Source organism: Nelusetta ayraudi, unplaced genomic scaffold (genome assembly GCF_046127955.1).
Source record: "Nelusetta ayraudi isolate G7.1 ecotype Tasmania unplaced genomic scaffold, CSIRO-AGI_Nayr_v1 ptg000005l, whole genome shotgun sequence".
Lineage (NCBI taxonomy): Eukaryota > Metazoa > Chordata > Actinopteri > Tetraodontiformes > Monacanthidae > Nelusetta > Nelusetta ayraudi.
This window is the reverse complement of record NW_027466055.1, coordinates 1,868,794-1,889,084: the sequence shown is the minus strand read 5'-3', so window position 1 is coordinate 1,889,084 and position 20,291 is coordinate 1,868,794. Positions and strand designations below refer to the sequence as shown.

General features: G+C 47.1%; 1 protein-coding gene across 2 annotated transcripts; it reads left to right on the top strand.

The window, feature by feature from the left end:
- Nucleotides 1–215: 215 nt before the first annotated feature.
- Nucleotides 216–14,967, top strand: mapk6 (mitogen-activated protein kinase 6). Of its 2 annotated transcripts, none has more exons than XM_076048530.1 (8): nt 216–397; nt 4,129–5,030; nt 5,133–5,450; nt 10,192–10,336; nt 10,707–10,871; nt 11,356–11,551; nt 11,664–11,781; nt 12,461–14,967. In XM_076048530.1, the coding sequence occupies exons 2-8, from the start codon at nt 4,794–4,796 to the stop codon at nt 13,475–13,477; spliced, it is 2,196 nt and encodes a 731-aa protein (XP_075904645.1). In that variant the 5' UTR covers nt 216–397; nt 4,129–4,793; the 3' UTR covers nt 13,478–14,967. The 2 variants fall into 2 exon arrangements, with proteins under 2 accessions (XP_075904645.1, XP_075904639.1); XM_076048524.1 differs by lacking the exon at nt 216–397 and adding an exon at nt 3,122–3,279.
- Nucleotides 14,968–20,291: the final 5,324 nt, after the last annotated feature.

The following is a 20,291-nucleotide window of genomic DNA, read 5'->3' as shown; positions in this document are numbered from 1 at the left end:
TAAAAGGAATATTTAGTTTTTCCGCTTACGAACAGAGATGGAAAATAAAAATGTCAGAAAATAATGAACGAAGGACCGAACTGGCGGCTACGGATGAGTGAGTCTGACACAGTGACAAGCCGTGCAACACAGAGAGCAGTCTCCTCCCCTCTCTGGCCTGGCCTATATTAAGCCTTCATGGAACTCCACCTCAAAACCAGAGGCACATGGAGCAGGATAACACACAGTCAACGAGGGAAACCACATAGCCGCACAGCAGGACACTGGACTGTGGTGAAACCTCCCACCTGAGAGACCGTCAGGATAAGAGTGTTGGATTTATACCTTTTTCTCCCTGGAAGGACAATTGATGTCAGCACCATGTTGCTCCAGTCACCTCAGGAAAATGACACCCTGCGTAAGTTTCAGCATTTTAGTTTCTGCTTAAAGAGTTGTAGTCAAGTGCAAGTCATGTCTAGATTTATTCATTTTAGTTTAGCCGTGCAATCCGAAAACAGTAAATATGAAAGGAATTCATTCGTTAAATAAGTGATTTGACTCATGTTGAAGTGAGGCAGGGAATACACTGGGACTGAGTCACGCTTTCTGCACTCAGTTGAGACAGAATGTCTGTCTGGGAAACAGGGCATTGAGGTGACGTTCCAGTAACCTAAGATGAACAGGTAAACAGTGTAGCTTCACTTGCAAGTTGGGGATGCCCGTTCACGACAAACAAGACCGCAGGATTCCAAAATTGCTGCTTTTTATTTGTCGTCTCCAACCTGATTCAATACGGAGGGAAATGTTTGCTCAAGGGATAAACCACAATGGGTAGTTTAACCTGTCACACTTGTAGGAGACGAGGTGATGAGGTGCACAGAAGTCAACTCATCTGCATTTTTTAATCATTAATACTCTTTAATGAGAAGCAAGAGGGGGTTGAAGGTCAGAGGAAGAAGATTCATCTTAAGGCGGCATGTCCACTGCTGGTAGGCGCATTGAAAGTTACCACCATAACGCTGTGATGAACAGTTGCTTGATTACATGGGCTCAGTCTGACTGGAAGACACCTGACTGAGTGAGTGAGTGAGGCATCAGCTCTTCCTTAAGCAAATTGAATGAAGTGTGTTTCACCTTCTCAGAAACTGCACATTTATTTAACAGCAAAGCAGACTTTGTCTGCAAAGACTGAGTTTCTACAACACAGTGCAGTGTCCTTCTTGTAATGCGTGTGTCATAAAACTGTTCTATATACATTTCTTTTTCCTTAATGTTGCAATGATAGGCCCGTTTCGCTGAATCGTACGGAAAAGTCATAGCTTCCCCATCACAGAATGCACCTTTAAATCGGGATAAGAGTCCTCCCTTTCTGTCGCATCCCCTCCACAGTCCGCATGCATGCAGGTCCCGTAGCTGCTCCGTTGCAGAGCCCATCCCGGCCTGTGAGAGGCATCTGCATTCTCGGGCACATGGCTTCTCACATGGTCTGCCTGCGGATGCTGATGTAGTGATGTAGACCGCTGCGACTGTGGTGATGCTACCCGCCGCTCATCCCGCCCATCCCACCCCAATCCCATCCATCCATCCATCCACCCATGCGTCCATTCACGCACACAGAGACACACCGACACCCGCGCTAACCACGGGGAGGGAGTGAGGACAAGTGGGCCGCCGTGGGACGCGAGCTGCACTCTGAGTGACGGACGGGTCATGACAGAGTAACGCAGCGCCTTCTGCTAAGTCGACTCTGTTTTGCTCGGGATGTGAAAGCTGACAGACTGGACGCGCAGCGCATCTCGGTGCCAGATGGACTGTAAAAACCTGCAATCCGCAGTGAGTGAGCAGTCCGGCGGGAGATTTCTTCTTCTTTTTTTTTTTCTATGATCACAGACACGGACTAATGCCTGCTGTGTGCCATAAGCTAAGCTTTCTTTTTTTCCCTTTTTTTTTTTTTTTGCACAAACAGAAAAACAATTCGTAGGGCCGTCACAATCTGCAAAACAACAGATTATTTTAGCAGAAAGAACGGACAGAGAACGAGAAAAACAAGAAGGAACTGTTATTGGCTGCCATGGCAATGTTCCGTCTGCTGCTTAACTCAGTTTTGAAAGAATAAACAGAAAATAGTCGAGAAGCGTGATTTTTTTTTTTTTTTGAGACGTTCACAACTGGTGTAGAAGTAAATGATACACAATGTTCTCTTTCCAAGCTGGCAAATTGGGGGGCGATTCATCTTAGAGGGCAAGCAATGTAAGGCAGTTCGAGTTCAAATGAAATACATTTTAAAGCGAGAAGAAATATATTTCCCTATTCTTTCTTTTTCTTCTCCTCTTTTTATACCATGTCTAAGGCTGCAACTGGAGTGACCCTTGTTGAGAAGCCGATTTGGTAAACATTTTTTTTTTAAAAAAAGAAAGAAAAGAAAAGAAAGAAAAGAAATTGTTACAGTCTATGTTTTCAATTTGTCCGGGTAATGTCGAATCTACCGCTGACGCGCGAAATCTAACTTGGATCGTATGTTTTGAATGATTCCTGCTGCATTCAAGTACTGCTCGAAGGCGCAAACACGTTGCAGGGTACCAGGTAGGAAGAGGATTACGTAGAATCTTTTTCCCCCCGCTGTGAACTAATTTTTTTTTAGATGTTGTTGGACTTGTTACGATTAGTTGATTCACTGTTTAATGTCTATCAAAGTGAATGAGCAAATCTAAAACAACAAAAACAAAAACAAAACATAATATAGACAGTGTATTGCGCTACACGTTTGGTTCTGACAAAATGGTGGCAATCAATGATATGTGGAGTCGTTCGCCGTATATTTTAGTATACGTTGCGCTGACGGAATAAGGTGTAATGTGTCGTGGGCTGACTACAACGAGAGACTGTGCAACTATGTAAAATATACAGTACTTAATTGTTGAAAGTTATTTCAGTAATGACTAAATTCTCACAACTATCATTTTGACGTCAGAGTGGTGTATTTTTCTAACAAACAATAACAAGCACGATAAAAAAAAAAAAAAACAACAACAACAACATGTAGTCTTTCGGGCTTTCTTAAGAACGTTACAGCCTACAAACAGCCCCAATCCGTTTGTTTCCGAATAGTGGTCGCTTAGATAGAATCATCCCGGTAGTCAGTGAACGTCGCTGCGTGACGTCAGCACCGCCTTCCACATCGCTGGCACAACCTATATGGCGATTGCCACAGATCCGCTGAGCTCGGCAGCGGAGCGCAGTCAAACCTCCTCTAGGCCTTGGGGAACGGAGCCTTCCAAACTAATGCGACGAATAAGAACCGTGAGTAAATTATCCCCCCCCGCGATGTTGTCACGGTGATATTCCCTGATAATTCCAGCCGTAATTTGAGCTCGATGTCGGCTCGGCTTTGTGCCGCCCAGCAGAAGGAGCGCCCTGTCGTTACCACGTAGTCGGAAGGCTCCGCCAACAACGGCTCCCTTTGTTTGCCCTGTTAGGGTTCCCCGCTAACCTTATATTGGTTTGTGAATTCTAGCCGTGATTCGGGATCTGTTCATATACATTTCATGTTTACTCGTCACCGTCTCCCTGGTTCATCTTGTCGGTATTAATGGGATTATTGAAAACCCAGTCGGCGGCGGGGTTGTGAGCTCGGCAGCCTGCTGCCCTTCTGCTTCCATTTGTGGCTCTTTTCCGCTAGCACTCACAGATACGGAAGGCCAAAAATAGACTTAATGAGGATTTATAAGACACAACGCGTAGCCTCACGTCCTCAATCGTAACGTCTTTTTCACGCCAAGGTCATACGATAAGAAATACGTTCGTGTTTTAGACGGCATACCAAATTTTGACGAGCACCAGGAACCGGACTAGCAAGCTAATTGCTCGCACCGGGCGGGGGAGGGTTAGTTTCCATTGACATCCAACAGCGACCGTCGGCTATGTTGTGTTTGTGTGTTATTTATCCATAAATGTGGATGTATTTATTTAAATTGGCTATTGCTTTATTAAAACATTAATTATTTGTGTTTTAACCACAATTGTGTACGACTTAATTAGCTCCAAAGCGTAACTTAAATGACCGAAACAACGCATTGTTTAGTAGCTAGCAAGTTGCTCCATTATTTGTGCGCATTCAACTTATACATTTTTTTCTCTCTTGTGTTTCAGGTTATACCCAAGTAAAATGGAGGACTGCTTTGATTGCGACTGTGGCGAGCTTGAGCCACCTGATCATTGAGGGTGTAACTTTCTGTTGAAGACTTAAGGGCCAGACTCATTTCAATTGCGTAGATCAGGTGACTTGACTGATATTTCTAAACATATATGTACTAAATTAATTAAGAAGAAGAAAAAAAAAAGGAGAAGTAGTGCATTCAGGCACATTTCATATGAAGCTGCTCAGGACCAGTCACACACTGAATGTACCTGCACTGTAAGGATGCAACCCCATGCTTTTATAGTGAACTATAATCTCAGTGCTTTTTAATTGGCCCTGTTTCAATCCATTCCATTGCAGTCTACAAACACTAGTCTATCCCAAATTGTTAGGTGAAGATATTCATATTTTCAGTTTTTTCGGGGGGGCCGGAATTAAATGTTTACATTTTGTCCCTATTCAAGATGGCTGGACAGATTGAATACACGTTAGAGTCGAGCATCTGACGGCCAGACGAGGGACTGGGTGGTCGCCTGTCGAGGGGGTCGCAGCTTCTGAAGCGGTGGAGGAATTGCCTAATAAATTCCTCTGTCTTGGTTTGAATTGGACGCGAGACGGACCAGGCCACGTGATTGAGATTGCAGGGGCTTGAAGTAAAACGATATATATAGTCGACATGGCAGAGAAGTTTGAGTCCCTCATGAACATCCACGGCTTCGACCTTGGTTCTCGCTACATGGATCTGAAGCCTCTCGGTTATGGAGGAAACGGACTTGTGTTCTCAGCGGTTGATACGGACTGCGACAAGCGCGTGGCAGTGAAGAAAATAATCTTGACCGACCCGCAAAGTGTCAAACATGCCCTGCGGGAGATCAAGATTATCAGGCGCCTCGACCACGACAACATTGTTAAGGTATGTACTGCTGATTGTGCTGCCGCACTTGACTTGTGTTCTCTCAGATCGAAAGAGAAGCGTCTGACCTGATTTTAAATGTGACTCCTTCTGTGTGACCAGGTGTTTGAGACCCTCGGCCCCAACGGTCGCAGGCTAACAGAAGATGTGGTGTCCCTGACTGAGGTCAACTCTGTCTACATTGTACAAGAGTACATGGAGACTGACCTGTGTCAGCTGCTGGAGAGGGGTCTGCTGTCTGAGGGCCATGCCAGACTCTTCATGTACCAGCTCCTCAGGGGTCTTAAGTACATCCATTCCGCTAACGTGCTGCACCGAGACCTTAAGCCTGCCAACCTGTTTGTCAACACAGAGGACCTGGTCCTGAAGATCGGAGACTTTGGTCTGGCTCGCATCATGGACCCCCACTACTCTCACAAGGTAAGCAGACTCCTGGCCTGTTGTTTTAGACACCTTTTGTATTTTAATGTGGGTATCCCAATCCCAAAGGTATAAAATGGCATAAAGTGAAAATATAATAAAGTAATTACCCCAAAAGGTTACTGGGTCCAAAATGTGATGTTTGCCTCTTGTGCACTGGCGATGACCCAGTTCCGCCATAGCATGCAAACAAGAAGGGATGTAGATCTGGAGGGAATGACGTCCTCCACCATGTCTGGGGATTTGATACCATGGCAGACGTGACCTTGGAAACGGTTACTTTTCCATTTGCAAACATGTACAATTAGAGTTGGAAACCAACTCACAGTCAGATTTGAGCAAGTGGCCATGTGCCAATGGAAGAAAAGATCAGTTTTTGGTTTAGACCAACTGTGCTCGTTTTTCTTTATTTTCTTGCGTCACGTTAAACAGCAGATCGAGGCAAACTTGGTGTTTTAAGGTGTTTAAGCCACCAAATGCTAAGTGTACTTAAAGTTTCATTTTTAATGCGTCATTTGCTGAACGAGGCAGTATCACGGGAAGCAAATGAGCCATCTTGCTTCGAGTGTGGTCGAGCCTCCTTAATTGTAGCCAGGTGTAAGGCCTGAATTGCCCCCCCCGTCATTCTGTCTGTCGCCTCACCAAAGGGATGAGTCAATTCTCTCCGAGGGCCATATGGACGAGTGTGATGTGAGTCGAGCCATGTCGGGAAGTCTCTCCCCTTCCTGTCTCTGCAGCTGCACTATCTTCTTAAGAGCACTGAGGCAGTCAGATGCTTACACGTGTCGAAGATTAGTCATTGGAGGGTCGGAGTGGGCTCACGTGACGTGATCCCTCTGGCTGGCACGGCGTCATTAACATCCCACACTCTGGCCCGGATTGTGCCACATCACACACTTTGGGGAAGACTTGCGTACTTGTTTACCCGAGCGGCTTCTTCTCTCTCACCGCTATGCTCTAGTCATACTACATCCTCATGAGTCACGGTTTCCGTCAACGCCAACGAGTCTCTTACTAGTATGAAGAAAGAAAGCACCGGTCCCTTCGCTGTGTTTCCCTCACTGAGCCTACTCACCCTGTGTGTTACTGAGAACCTCCCCTACAGCAGAGCAGGGTTTGCTACGTGGGCTTTTTCCTCTCTGAACAAGCGGTTTTTCCCCCCCTGATGGAAAACATGCAGGCAAGTGGGTATTGAAAAGCTGCTTGGCTGGGGTCAGCTCTCTCCTGTTGGACTATTGTCTGCAGTGGCGTTGCAGCAGACTGCTGCTGCTGCTGAGGTTTTTGTTTTACGATACCAATGTTGCGGTCATGGTGCCTGGCTGACTTTTAATTGGCTTGGAAAATCCTCTCTTTTTCCACCAGTGGCACCTTTTTTGTGTTTCACACGTGATTCAGGAGCATCAATGTTGAATTGAGAGGAGCGGCTGGAAATGAAGCCATTTGTTTTCTATAGGACAGCGTTTTAACGTCTGTTTATTAATCGTCAGTGAAGATGATTCATTAAAATGAATAGAAAAAGCTGCATTCCTTTTGCATCATTGGATTTGGTGTGGTCGCACGCACTCTCTCCGCCTGGGTGCAGCTGGGTGACTGAGTGCATGCACACTAACTGAACAGCACTGCGCCTCGATCAATGCTGTAGTTCTGCAAGTCAGCTTTTGGGGTATTTCCGGCGGACAGGTTTGTAGATTAACAAACGGCCTGGAAATCACTTTGTATTTTTATATTTTCTTATTTCCTCCCTGGTGATCCATTTAAAACAAATATTCTCACGGTCCCCTTTAAATTTTTACTAATCCGACGTGGATGTTGAGCGTGTTTGGACGAGCTCTGCAAGAAGACCTGTGTGTTGCCGCTGTCCCTTCTTTGTTATGAGATAGCCTGTAGATTTTGGACCTCATGGCTTTCGTCTGGCCCGGCATCAAGAATGACAAGAATTCACGTGTACTCGCTCAACCTCAACGGCCCCGATAGCCCCTCTTTCCCCAGCTCTCTTTGTTCTTGTGGGACCCGAGCTCAGATCCTCCCTCTGAGGCTGATTCAAAGCCCTTTCTCTACAATACAGCAAAGCACTGCATTTCTTCAAAGTAATTGTTCTAGTTATTGTCAGCAGTTTAGCTGAAAAGTGAGATCCTGAATGATACAGAATGTAGTTTCTTCTAAAGCAGACAGGCAGTGTGCATTGGACATGGAAGATCGCTTGTTTGCTCTTTCTGTCAACTGTTGCCCTTAAGGAAAACTTAAAGTTTGAATTTCTCGTAGTTTGTCAGCTATGGCCTGTTCAATTTATAGCGTTGTGCTCACGATTGTCAGGGCATTTTCACATACGTGGCAAAGAGAAGAGTTTGAAGGGTTCGCAGAGGTCCTCCGTCCTATAAAAACGCACCACACAACTGGAAGAACTTGCGCATTTGACCCAATTACCCAGCCGGGAACGGGCCGGTCTGGCACCGCACAGCAGAGGATCAAACCAAAACTTGCTGAGGGGGGAGTCTCCAGACTTAATGCGTCTCAGATGGGTTGTTTGGTTGAAATGATCCATCAGTTTGTTGCCTCAAGTCATAGTTGTGACCCAGGATTGACATTTTGAAAGCAGAATGAGATGCAGTGTTTTAGTAATGATGTCACTTCTACTGACTTCAAGATTAACACTCAATTCACCCTTTGCCACTTCTTTACTTTTTATTCAGAAGCAACTCTAGAGCTGTAGAGCGGCACCATAACGACCATCTGGTCCAACCTGTTAACAGTTTCGGTGACTAACCACAGCACCGTGGTGCACCGTGGAACCGGTTTCTGTTTCTCCGTCATTAAACCTCAACTTGCTTTCATGGAGATGAGACGACTGACTTTTCCAGCAACTGCCAGAGGCGTTCGGCCTGCACGAGACCTGCGGGGCCTTCTGGTCGGTCGCTCCCAATGATCTGCAAACACAAAGAACAGAGCCCACTTCATGCACTGGCTGCCCCTCCAGTTAGGAGTCAACCTTTATTCCCCTCTTCAGGGTCGCTGCTTTCAAAGAGTTGTCCCTGCACTGCGAGCCGGCAGTTTCAGGGCCTGTTCAATCTGGCTGCTGTGTCAGGGAGTTTACCAACTGTTTCTCAAAGTAAGGCAGACGAGGCGGCCGTGTGATTGATTTATTTCCCCCTCCCCTCGTGAGCTTCCTGTGTGGAACTACCCTGCTTTTTCTGCACGTCTGCCACGAGGCTCGTTTCATGAAGGCAAGGCCCGGCGTCTGCCCACTCTGCGCCGCTTTATATTTGGTATTCGGTTCCGTCGGAGTGCGCAAAGCAGAGGACTCCCATACACTTCCCAGTAGGCTGTTCTATCAAGTGTATGTTGCTATTTGTGGAGAGAAATGAGAGCCTGCCATAGTGGTGAGCTGGCCATGTTGGTCACAGCACAAACTGCCACTGCCTGTGAGGGAGGAGGTGGAGGGGGGGAGGTGTTGTTTCACTCCCCCCGCCCCCCAGATCATATGTACACACACACACACATGCAGGTCAGTTTCCTTTGTGTTGCCGTAGGCCTGCTTGCGACTGCTCCCAAATCGATTTGTGTGTGTGTTGTGCGTTTGTTGTGTGTGCGTGTGCAGCAGACCATTGACACTTTTTCTCGGTCAGCTCCGCCAAGGTGGCTGTTACAAGGTCTTCATGACCAACAGGCCACCGGCAGTGGCAGAGGTGGGCCAGCTGTTTGACTGGTGGGGCCACAGTGGGTTCTACCGTGTATCATGGGATGTGTATAAAACATGTTGTGAAGTCGCTCTCAGGTTCACAAAGGTTGCTGACCCCTGCTGTTGGCACTTCCACCTGGGCCCAGGGGACTGATTTGCCCTACTGGTGCGTCGCTGGTGCATGCGACGGTCGGGGGGGTGGGGGGAGGATTATCCTGTTGTCCCAGACTGCTGACAGGGCCTGCACGTGTCCAGTCTCTGGCCTCGTTGGCTCGTCCGGTCGTCTTCCCTCCCTGACCTCTTTGTCTCGGCAGACTGGGCCCATCGAGGAGGCGACCCAGCATTCCCAGTTTGAGCTCAGCTTCTAGCTTCTAGCTTCTAGCGTCTAGCTTTAGCTTCCGTCTCGTGTGTCTGTGACCAATGAAGCACTGAGACCACTTTTTTTACACGACGAGTTGAGCATGAGTACTTGAGTTTCAGTACTCATGATGCAGAGTACTTAATAAGGCTGCAACACATTGCAGAACGGTCAACAGTTTGGAGTCACCCTATGAATTGAATGTCTTTTCTTTCATTCTCATGACCGTTGACGTTGCAGTTTCTCACTGAAGGCATCAAAACTATGTATGAACAATTGTGGAGGAAACAATCCAAGTGTCAAATAAGTCAAACGCGTTTTATATTTAAATTCCTCAATTTAGCCACCTTTCATAAAAAGTATATTTAGTTATTGAACGTGGTTTCCTTTGCTGCATCATTACAGATATCTTGTTTATGTTTTTGACGTCTTCAGTGTTTATCTGCAGTGTAGACTGAAGTACTGAAGATAAAGAAAAAAAAACATTGGGAGATAATCTTTGACTGCTAGTGTGCATCAATATACAACTGGTATTGGTGTCCACTGTGGTACCTGCACCTATTTTACGAGTACAAGTAGAGTGGTCAACCCCAGTGCATCTCTGTCCATGACCAGAGAGCACGCCGGGCCAGCCGGGACACAGTGTTCAATGTGTTTGCAGCTGTGTCGTCCATCTCATCACGTCTTCTCTCCTCCTCTCCGTCCAGGGCCACCTGTCTGAAGGTCTGGTCACCAAGTGGTACCGATCCCCTCGCCTGCTCCTCTCCCCCAACAACTACACCAAAGCCATCGACATGTGGGCCGCTGGCTGCATCTTCGCCGAGATGCTGACGGGGAAAACCCTCTTTGCTGGTAATTATTATTAATGACCTCTTCTCCGTGTGTTTGAGGGGACTTGCAGAGTGTTTGACGCCAGTCTGAGACATTGGCTCTGCCCCGTCGGCAGCGTGTCCTCTTCAGAGTAGACAGGAAGTAACGTAAGCCCCGCCCCTCCCCACAGTCAGTCTGCTTTTGCCATGCTCACCGCCTTCCTTTGCAAATATAGCTGTGGTGGGGGGAGGGGGGGAGAGACGCTGCGCAGTTGTCAGGCTGCCTCGAGACGAACACAAGGCGCATAACTGGGCTCCCATGATCAGCCCTCGCTCAGCCACGCAGCGGCAGGACGTTATGTAACTCTTCCCAGGAAGTCGCCTGACAGTTTGTTCCCGCCCCCCCCCACCAGGAGCCCACGAGCTGGAGCAGATGCAGCTGATCCTGGAGTCCATCCCCGTGCTGAGAGAGGAGGACCGGCAAGAGCTGCACAGCGTCATCCCAGTCTTCACCCGCAACGACATGTCCACCCCTCACATGCCCCTCGCCAAGCTCCTGCCTGACGTCAGCCCCCAGGGTGGGTCATTTGCATATAAACACACACACACACACACACACACACTTCCTTTATAAATGATTGATCTTATTCCTTTTTTCTTTTTAATCCATATCATTTCTTCTTCTCTACTGCACTGCACTACCAGTCAACAATTTGCAGTCACCCTATAAATTGAATGCCTTTTCTTTCTTTCTCATGACTATTGACATTGCGGTTTGTCACTGAAGGCATCAAAACTACATATGAACTTGCATGGTATTATGTAGGAAACAATCAAAGTGTCAAATAATTCCAACACATTATATTTCAATTCTTCCAAATAGCATATTAAGAGTTATTGAACGTGTTTTCCTTTGCGTGAGAAGGTGTCCAGACTTTTGACTGGTCGTGTACATGTTGCAGTAATTATGTAAATTTCCCCGTACCGTGGGATAAGTGAAGCCATTCTGACTCTAATTGAATTGAGCTTGACGTGAATCTTCTCACTGTCCCTCTGCCTCAGCTCTGGATTTCCTGGAGAAGATCCTGACCTTTAACCCCATGGATCGGCTGACGGCAGAAGAGGCCCTCGCTCACCCCTACATGGCTGACTACTCCTTCCCCCTGGACGAGCCCATCTCGCTGCACCCCTTCCACATAGAGGACGAAGTGGACGACATTCTGCTCATGGACCAGAGTCACAGCCACACCTGGGACAGGTGGGGACACTCTTCTTCTTCTTCTTCTCCTCCTCCTCCTCTTCCTCCTTCTTCTCCTCTCCAGGAAACAGAACCGACCATCTGACCAATCTCTGTCTCCACCCACCACCAGGTATCATGAAAGCCAGTTGTCTGAAGCCGACTGGCACCTGCACAGCACCTACGACCCCGAAGAAGTCCAGGTTGACCCACGGGCGCTCTCGGATGTAACGGACGAGGAGGAGGTCCAGGTGGGTCTCAGCGTTGTGAAGCATTTTTGCTTTGCTTTTTAGATTTAGATGGTTCGAGCGCTCGCCATCGACAGTAATGAACTTCACCAAATTTAAAAACTTATTAGAATCTTAAACTGTCACAGACAGGGGACAACATTCCGCTGTCAAGACTACAGAGTGTCAAGGTGGAGACTTTAGAAATCAACAAAACAGAAAAAAATGACCAGTATCTTTTATAGATTCCGGTTTGCCTCTAAATTGAACAGCAACATTTCTTTTCAGCAAGGCATCTTTTAATCATTTTCTTCAACGTTTTGCTGCTTTGCCAACTCCTTTGAACCGTTAAAAAAAAAACAAAAAAAAAAACAGCTTTGCTTCATGAAATTAAAAAATAGATTAACTAGGAATCAGGGGCTGTGTCACTCTGTGTATCACAAACAGAGCCTAAAACGGCAGCAGCTGGATTCTTTTCCAGTATTATCCTGTCATCGTAGTGTTGGCTGAGTCTTGACCCGTCTTGAGCAATAATCCACCCAGACCAAGACAAGACTGAGTAAAACTGCCTCAGGGGCCCTTAAAAAGTCTGGTCTGGAGGCCACACCCCCTCAGAATCTCCAGTTCCACAACACTACAAGAAACGCACGAGTTGGCGAGATACGAGGCGCTGACCACGGCTTCCGTCTCGCTCCGTTTCCAGATCGATCCTCGCAAATACGCCGACGGCGACCGGGAGAAGCTGCTGGACGAGCCGTCCTTCGACTACTCCTCCCTCCTCCTGCCGGAGCGCTCCTGGCAGCAGCAGCAGCAGGACGACGACGACGACAGCGACCACCACCACCACCACGAGAACAAGTACTGCGACGTGCAGTGCGGCCACACCTGCAACTACAAGGCCGTGTCGCCCTCCTACCTGGACAACCTGGTGTGGCGCGACAGCGAGGTCAACCACTACTACGAGCCCAAGCTCATCATCGACCTCTCCAACTGGAAGGAGCAGCAGAGCAAGGAGAAGGCCGAGCGCAAGGCCAAGAGCAAGTGCGAGCGCAACGGGCTGGTGAAGGCGCAGATGGCGCTGAAGGAGGCCGAGCGCAGCCAGCAGGGCCCGGCGGAGAAGGACAGCGAGCAGGAGAAGCACCGCGCCGCCTTCGACTTCGACTCCTTCATCGCCAGCACCATCCGGCTGAGCCTGCAGCCGGCCGAGCCGCCGCGGCCCGACGTCACCCTGCTGCACCTGAACCAGCTCAACTCCTCCGTGTCCCTGCTGGAGGCGCCGCCCCCAGCCTCCTCGCGGCCCCCCGGATCCAAGTCCATCAGCCAGGAGAAGGAGGAGAAGTGCCTGGTGAACCTGGCCCAGCTGGGCGGCGGGGGGGGCCTGGGCGACGCCCAGTCCTGGGGGAGCTTCTGCTCCCGGCCCGGCGACGAGGGCGCCTACACCGGCTACCTGGACCACCTGTTCGGCCGCAGGGACGAGAGCGACGCGGACGCTGCGGACGAGGCGGAGCTGCAGCCCAACGCCGCCAGCACCACCACCGCTGCCGAGGGCGACGAGGGCCTGCTGGGCCGGGCGGCCGAGATCGTGCTGAACGTGCAGCTGGACGCGCTGGCCGACGAGCTGCCGCTCAAGTCGCTGCAGGCGTCGCTCGTCGGCCCCGCCAAGTGCTCGCCGCAGATCGCCCACAAGACCTACAGCAGCATCCTCAAACACCTGAATTAGAGAAACCTGGAGGGAGGGAGCGCGTCCTCCCCTCACAGCGCAGTCCCATTTTATTTTCTCGTCATTTTCTTTTTTTAACATTATGGTTTATTATCGTACTTGAATGATTTCATACCTTTTTCTATCGTTACTTTTTATTTTTTATTTTTTTTGTGAAAGGGGAGGGGGGAGGGGGGGTTTGCGGGGTCAGTGGGGGACGGGGGGGGGCAGTCGGTCTGTCGTCACTTTGAGCCTCGGTCATCGCGCCTCCATGCGTCTGCGCCGCTCCCACCATCGCTCAGCTGGCACGTCACCCGCACACTCTAGTACTGTAGGCGGTCAGGGGGGTTCGGTGGGAGGGGGGTTGGGGGGTGGGGGACTCGGTTGGAAAAGATCAGGGGGAGGGGGGGGAGGGGGAGTCGAAGAACGATCTGAAGATGCTCGGCGTTGCTGTAGGCGTTTCAAGTGCATTTAAACTCCGGTCAGCGGGGGCCGACGGAAACAACTAAAAGAATAAGGCTGTTATTACCCCCCCCCCCCCCCCCCCATCCCCACCAACAACCCCCCCCCCCCCCCACCTCCACCTCCCATCCCCTCGTTTTTTAATTTGTGACCCCCACTCCTCCCTCCTCCCAGAACCCCTTTACCTCTGAACGAACGCTTCCTTTGGAGAGAAACCCAGAAGAATCCCTGTCATACTGTAAATCTGACACGCGATGCCAGCAAGCAACCATTCTACCGTAGGCGTTAATGTAAATGTGTTATCTACCTCAAGGTAACAGCCGCGAGAGACACTCGAAGCCGCACTAGTGCTTTACAACACATGACCATCCTCACAAACCGCGAAGGGGGTCGCGTAGACGAAACCTTGTCTCACTCAAAGCATTTAAACATAGTGAGGTGTTTCAGTAATCATTATTTATTTCTAGCAGATGTGCGATATTTATTTTATCAAGATGTGTACTTTCAATGTGACTATCGAGGACTAAGGAGTTGGACAGAAGACTTTTTTTTTCATTTTTTTTTTCATTTTAAGTACTAAAAAAAAAAAGGCCTGAAAGTGTTCCTTTTTGTGTCTGGTAGGTTCCAAATTCATCTGTGTTCCAAAAGAAGCTGACGTTTTTAATTTTCCTCAGACATCCAGACGGATGTTTTTTTTGTTTTTAAGTTATAGGTGCGTTCTGTCCTTTGTGCAAACATTGTTCTATGTTTTGAAGAGGCACCTAAAAGTCTTAATTTTTTTTTTTTTTTTTTTTTTTATCTAAACGTAATGTTGGAAAAAAACAGCGTGCATGGAGGCAAAAGAAAGGTACATTCTAAGTGAAGTTATGGTGAGTATAATGTATGTCAATTTTTAAAGTATGGGTTTTTTTTGTTAAATTTCTATGTACTTTTTTTCAGGCAAGCATGATTAGGTTAAGGTGTAGCATGTAGAACACTTGTGGACTTCTTTTGTAATCATTGGTTCCCCTGTTCTACAAAATATCTCTAAATAAAATTTCTGGCTAAAAGTTTTTGTCCCTCATGAGTTTTTTTTTTTTGTTTGTTTTTTTTTTCTCTCTTCCCTCCAGTCACGGTCAGCAGCGTGAACTCGGGTCTCTCACGCCACTTCTGTTTATACATTTGACAGCACAGTCACAGTATCTTTGTTGGCAAACACGATCTGCTGACTAAGATGGTGGCTTTTTAAAAAGCTGACAAAAAAAATGACACCCAGCGGCTCTAGAAATGCCGGCGTGAATCAGCGGCTAAATGTGGCCGTGACTCAGACGTCCCCGAGCCGTCGCAGATGGGGCTGAAATTACACCTGGTTTTTATGCATAAAGTAAACACGGTTACATAACAAATGTTGAACTGCCGGGGTCGCGTGTTGCCTCGTCAACTCAACAGGTGTAGAAAGGTGGCACTAAACCGCATGCTGTCTTTGGTGCATTTTGGACGATTTGTAGTCAAAATCATTTGAAATTGCTGCCATGCTTGTGGACTCCCACAGTTTTAAAACCTGGTGAAGACTTGGATCATTATTTAGTGGCTGGCCGGCATTAAGAAACCACGAGAGGTTATTAGTTTGTTCGAATTAAGATATTTTTCCCAGCTGGAAAAATTGCAGTTAATTGTATCCAGGCAAACTATGGCCCAGGGGCCGTATGCTAAAAAAAAAAAAAAAAAAAAAGTTCAAGCACGTTTTCTCCGTATCCCGTGATCTATTTTTTTCCTCCTATGAGGTGGCTCACCAAAACACTCCATCTGCTGCTGCTCCGGCCCCCTCGGTCAAATTTTACAACCCACTGTGGCTCACCAATCAAACGGTTGGCCCACCCCAGCGCTAGGATATGGATATGTCCATCTCCATGGGCATAGGCAACAACTCCCATCAGTATCCGTTACATAAAATGTCCCAAATGTTAAATATCAATTTCACCAGTGAAGTTCACCCACCCACCGCTGGTCTGGCAGCTTCAGCGGTCACCAGCGCCTCGTGCAGCTTGACATTGGGTTATCATGCACAGTACAAGTGGACCTCACCAGGCAGTGACTGGAATGTTGTTGCACAAAGGTTGACGGTGGCTGTTTCACCATAACCAGATCCAGTTGGGCCCTTCCTTTAACGCCTCCAACTTCCTGCTAAGTAAAATCTAGGCCAGCTGTGTTGCTGTGCCGGGTTCAATACAACTCCCCACCACGGTGATTAAACCCTTAAACCCTAGTGGGATAATCTGATCAAAGTAAGACACCTGAATTGCCCCCAAGTGGAGTGTCTGTCCAAAGATCAAATGTGGGTCGGGTTGACCGTGTGCTATTTCCAGTGCAATCACTCCAAGGGCCACCAACCCAACTCCTATCTGCTCTACAGCTTCCTGTTTGACTCACTCTTCCTCGTCCGTGACCTCACCCACACTGTTTGCTCTTCCATGTCACTCTTTTTATGGCTCACACACAATCAAGTGTGTGCGAGGCCACCGAAGGTCCCTGGGTGGGTCAGGTGCTGCCAGGTTAAAAATAAGATGTAGGAACTCCACGGTAAGCAGCTCAACTGGACAACCATCAGCTGACTGTAGCTTAACGCATTGCCCACTAATTCAAGGTCGAATGCTATTCTCTTTCCTGGAAGGCCAATTAAAGCTTGATTCCGAACGACTGAACAAAAGCCAGGAACAGTTTGAGCCGGCGTAGGAGATTCTTCCTGCGGTTGGAGGAGGTTGGAGGAGGTTGGAGGAAGTAGCAGCAAGGTTCTCTTAACGTCGGGGTGAGACGCAGGCAGACTGTCCGATCCTTATCTTCTACAACTTGAGGCTCATTATGGCACCGCAGTGTCAGGTTTTGTGTCCATATTCAGAGCGGCGCTGCTCCAGGCGCTGGGCTATAAACTTAGAACACGTAGTGCATTTATAAATAGATATTGGCTCCCGAGAGACTGCGCTTTCAATGTCTGTGCCGAATTAAGAGCATGACAATGTCCCATGTCATGCTGTGGTCACTAACCAATACAAGCCAGTGCTCCTTCCTGCTAATGAACTCAGACTGCAGAGTCCACCCATTTAGTTCTCTTGCTTGCTTTTTTGAGGGAGTTTGTGCTAAAACATGCAGTTTGTGATGTCACAAAGGGCGCTTACACGACCTGTCAAATGTTTGGACTCCTGATTTAATGTTTTTTTTTTCCGTCATTTTCATGACTAGTGTACACCTCTCCCAGGTTAGTGACAACGCTCCCAGACAGCCAGCTTGTTCATGTAACATGTAAAAGGTACAACATAGATAAGTGTGGTTTTTTTTGTTTTTTTTTCGCAAGAGGCTGTAAACAGAGGGCTAAACTCAACGTTTCTCTGCAGCGTCAATGTGAGAATCTCTGCCGCTCTGGGAGAACAAGAAGCAGCTTTCATACATAATTGAATAGGTTCACACTAAACACAGTAAGAAACCACATTTGTATCCCATACATAAGGATGTATATAGGACACGTTAAAAGAGATTTTTGGGTCAATTTACTTGCTGAAAATATACTGCAAATTAGATCTGCCTGAGGATTCAGACACCGTGACTCAGGGTGGGATTCCCACTCGACGAGCAGAAACCTTTTTCAGAGAACAGTCTCGTAGTGGTTCAACAAAGGAAATGTGTTGCTTAACGTAGCCTGGATACTTCAAGATGCAACATTCCCTGCATAATATGCATGAGCATTCGAGAGCTGCAAAACGTGAGCATGCTCAGATAAAAACAAGCATCCCCAGTGTGACACCGTGGATCCCTAGCGTTGCTAACACAGGCAGCTGCAGCCCCATTCGCTTACAATCATTCTCACAGCTTCTTAATGTTTATAATAATATACACATCACACAATGTTCCCTCTGCCTGCAGAGTGGCAACAGCTGCTCTGAGTCGAGTGGCCGCACTGAGAGAAGATCAGACTGATCACACAAGCACATTTCTTATGTCTGAGTGAAAACAAAGAGCTGAAAAAGCACACGTAGGGAGTCGGTGAGGTGGGCCACACTGCGCAGAGGGTTGGTTGGTGAGTCGGTGAGGTGGGCCACACTGCGGAGAGGGTTGGCTGGTTTGAAGAAATTATTTTCTTATCTTTTGCCAGTTGCTTTTGTCAAACATTTCATTCTACATCATCTTTTTATGAATTTATAACCAGACATCAGTTTTATCAGCCAAGAATTGGGAAGCGGAGGGTGGATTCTGAGAAGAACACCGTGAATTGCTTTGGATTGTTTTTCACAACCGTCTAAACAAATGGAAATATTGGATGACAGTGCTGCAGTGCTCCAGGGAATAGTCGACGTTTTTCTTTTTTAATACGAATACAGTTCATTAAAGAATTACACAATTACAATTTCTCGCTTTACTAAACTAAGTTAGCCTTTCCAAAGATGAGCATGTTTTTGTTTGACACCAAAACACATGATATTGCAGCGTCAGTCTGAGGAGCTGCCAGTGATACACAACTCTCCCCAAGGTCTTAAATATTGTTTACTTTCTGGCAGAAAATAACACGTTTGTCTTCGCCCAGATCAGCTCGGAGGCTCCAACAGCTATACTTAGTTTACAGGATGCTCATCTCGAACATCTTGAATATGTACTTTAGCCTCTCGTTCATATTCATTTGCTCTGCTCAGCTGGATCCGTCCGCATCCTGGCAACTGGAGCATGGCAACGGAGCCAAACCCTCTTCCTCGTTAGCACAACAAGTGTGTTTGTGCGGCTTATCTCTGCTGCTGTGTGTTTTTCCAAAGTGAGTGTTGCGCAGCCTGGTTGTGCCACGCAAACCCGCAGCCCAGCGGTCTTGACGGCTCTCGGAGGAATTCAGGGCAGGCAGACGACTGCTTTTCTGAGTCTAATGAGGTAACGGCTGGCGGTAGGGAGTCAAGTCTCAGTCAGCGTGTTTGCAGCGCAAGACTGCAGATGAGAGTCCACAGCACTGTGTCAGTATTGTGCCAGACTCAATCAACATATCCATTCAAACAGTTGCTTTGAGATTTATTTATACAGGATATAGAATTTTCACAATCTCTTGCATTTTATGAGCTTTTAAAGGGTAGATGATTGTCATCGACTGTTCAAATGTAGGAATCGAAAACTCTATAGCATTTGAAAACATCTATATCTATATCTATATGTACTGTATATCTATATACACGTTCCAAAGTTTGGGGTCACTGACTCATTTCTGCATTGAACTCCATTATAAGCAGCTTCATGAAACTTCTACTTTGATGCTCTCATTACTAGAGCACAAAAATCAGCAAGGATGTGCAGAACACATTATGGGATGGCTTTGACAGTTGCTGCCTTGCATGTCTAATTGAATTTGATTTTAGTGAATGAATATCATGTGTGCAGTATGCGGCCATCATTACAGAAGTTGAATGCTCCAAAATTGCTAAAAAAAAAAAGAAAAAGAAAGAAAACAGAAAAATTCTAAAACAAAGTTTTGCGTTACAATCACACTTAGTTGTGTGCACTAAACCATACAGAGTAAGTAAAGCATCATGGTTTTATATTTTAGGCTCTTTAAAACAGCAGACTTTTAGCGTGTGCACACATAATTTTGCACACTAGCAATTCTCTCAATCACTTTTAATTAGACTTTGGAGACTGGAACACTAAAATGTTCCCATCCTTGTTGAGCACATCTTTACTGATTTTCATGCACTCATAATGATGGCAGAGGATTCAAGATCATTATTCCATAAAACTGGTTATAATAGAGTCTGCCTATCTATCTATCTATCTATCTATCTATCTATCTATCTATCTATCTATCTGTATATGTCAATATACATATATACTGTATGCATATATATGTGCAGACAGAGAGAGAGATCCACGGCTAAAACAAAACCCACCTTCTTTGCTGAAACAGCGTTTTTCTGGAGATAATTTCAGTGCTGTTGCTTTGCAGAAACAACAACACGCCCACATTAATACCACTTGAGACTCCTACATAAAGATACAATCACCACTTTTGTATTTTCTCTTTTATTGTGTGGGCGACATGGATTGGCTACCTCTCAGTGAATCGCAGCTGGGCACCGAGTGATTGAGCGGTGGGAATGGTGCACTCAATCAGCGAGGCACCCTTTGATATTGATACATTAACACACTTTAAGATTCAAGAGGGTTTGAGTCCTTGCGAGCCGAGGCCTGAGAGTCCTCCAGCTTCCTGTGTGTTTTTCTCCAGGGCCGAGACGGAAGGTCGGCCATTGTCACGACGCTCTGCTGTCGCTGTTTGTCAGGAAGATAACACAGCACTTCACACACTGGCTGAGTCACACCGGTTAATGTTACATGGATGAGAGACTTATTTTGTTCCACACAGGTGATCATTTAC

Coding starts and splice junctions, on each gene's coding strand:
- mapk6 (XM_076048530.1), top strand. CDS start 4,794: ATGGCAGAGAAGTTTGAGTCCCTCATGAACATCCACGGCTTCGACCTT. Junction 10,337..10,706: donor GGGGAAAACCCTCTTTGCTG/GTAATTATTATT, acceptor CCCCCCCACCAG/GAGCCCACGAGCTGGAGCAG. Junction 11,552..11,663: donor CACAGCCACACCTGGGACAG/GTGGGGACACTC, acceptor ACCCACCACCAG/GTATCATGAAAGCCAGTTGT.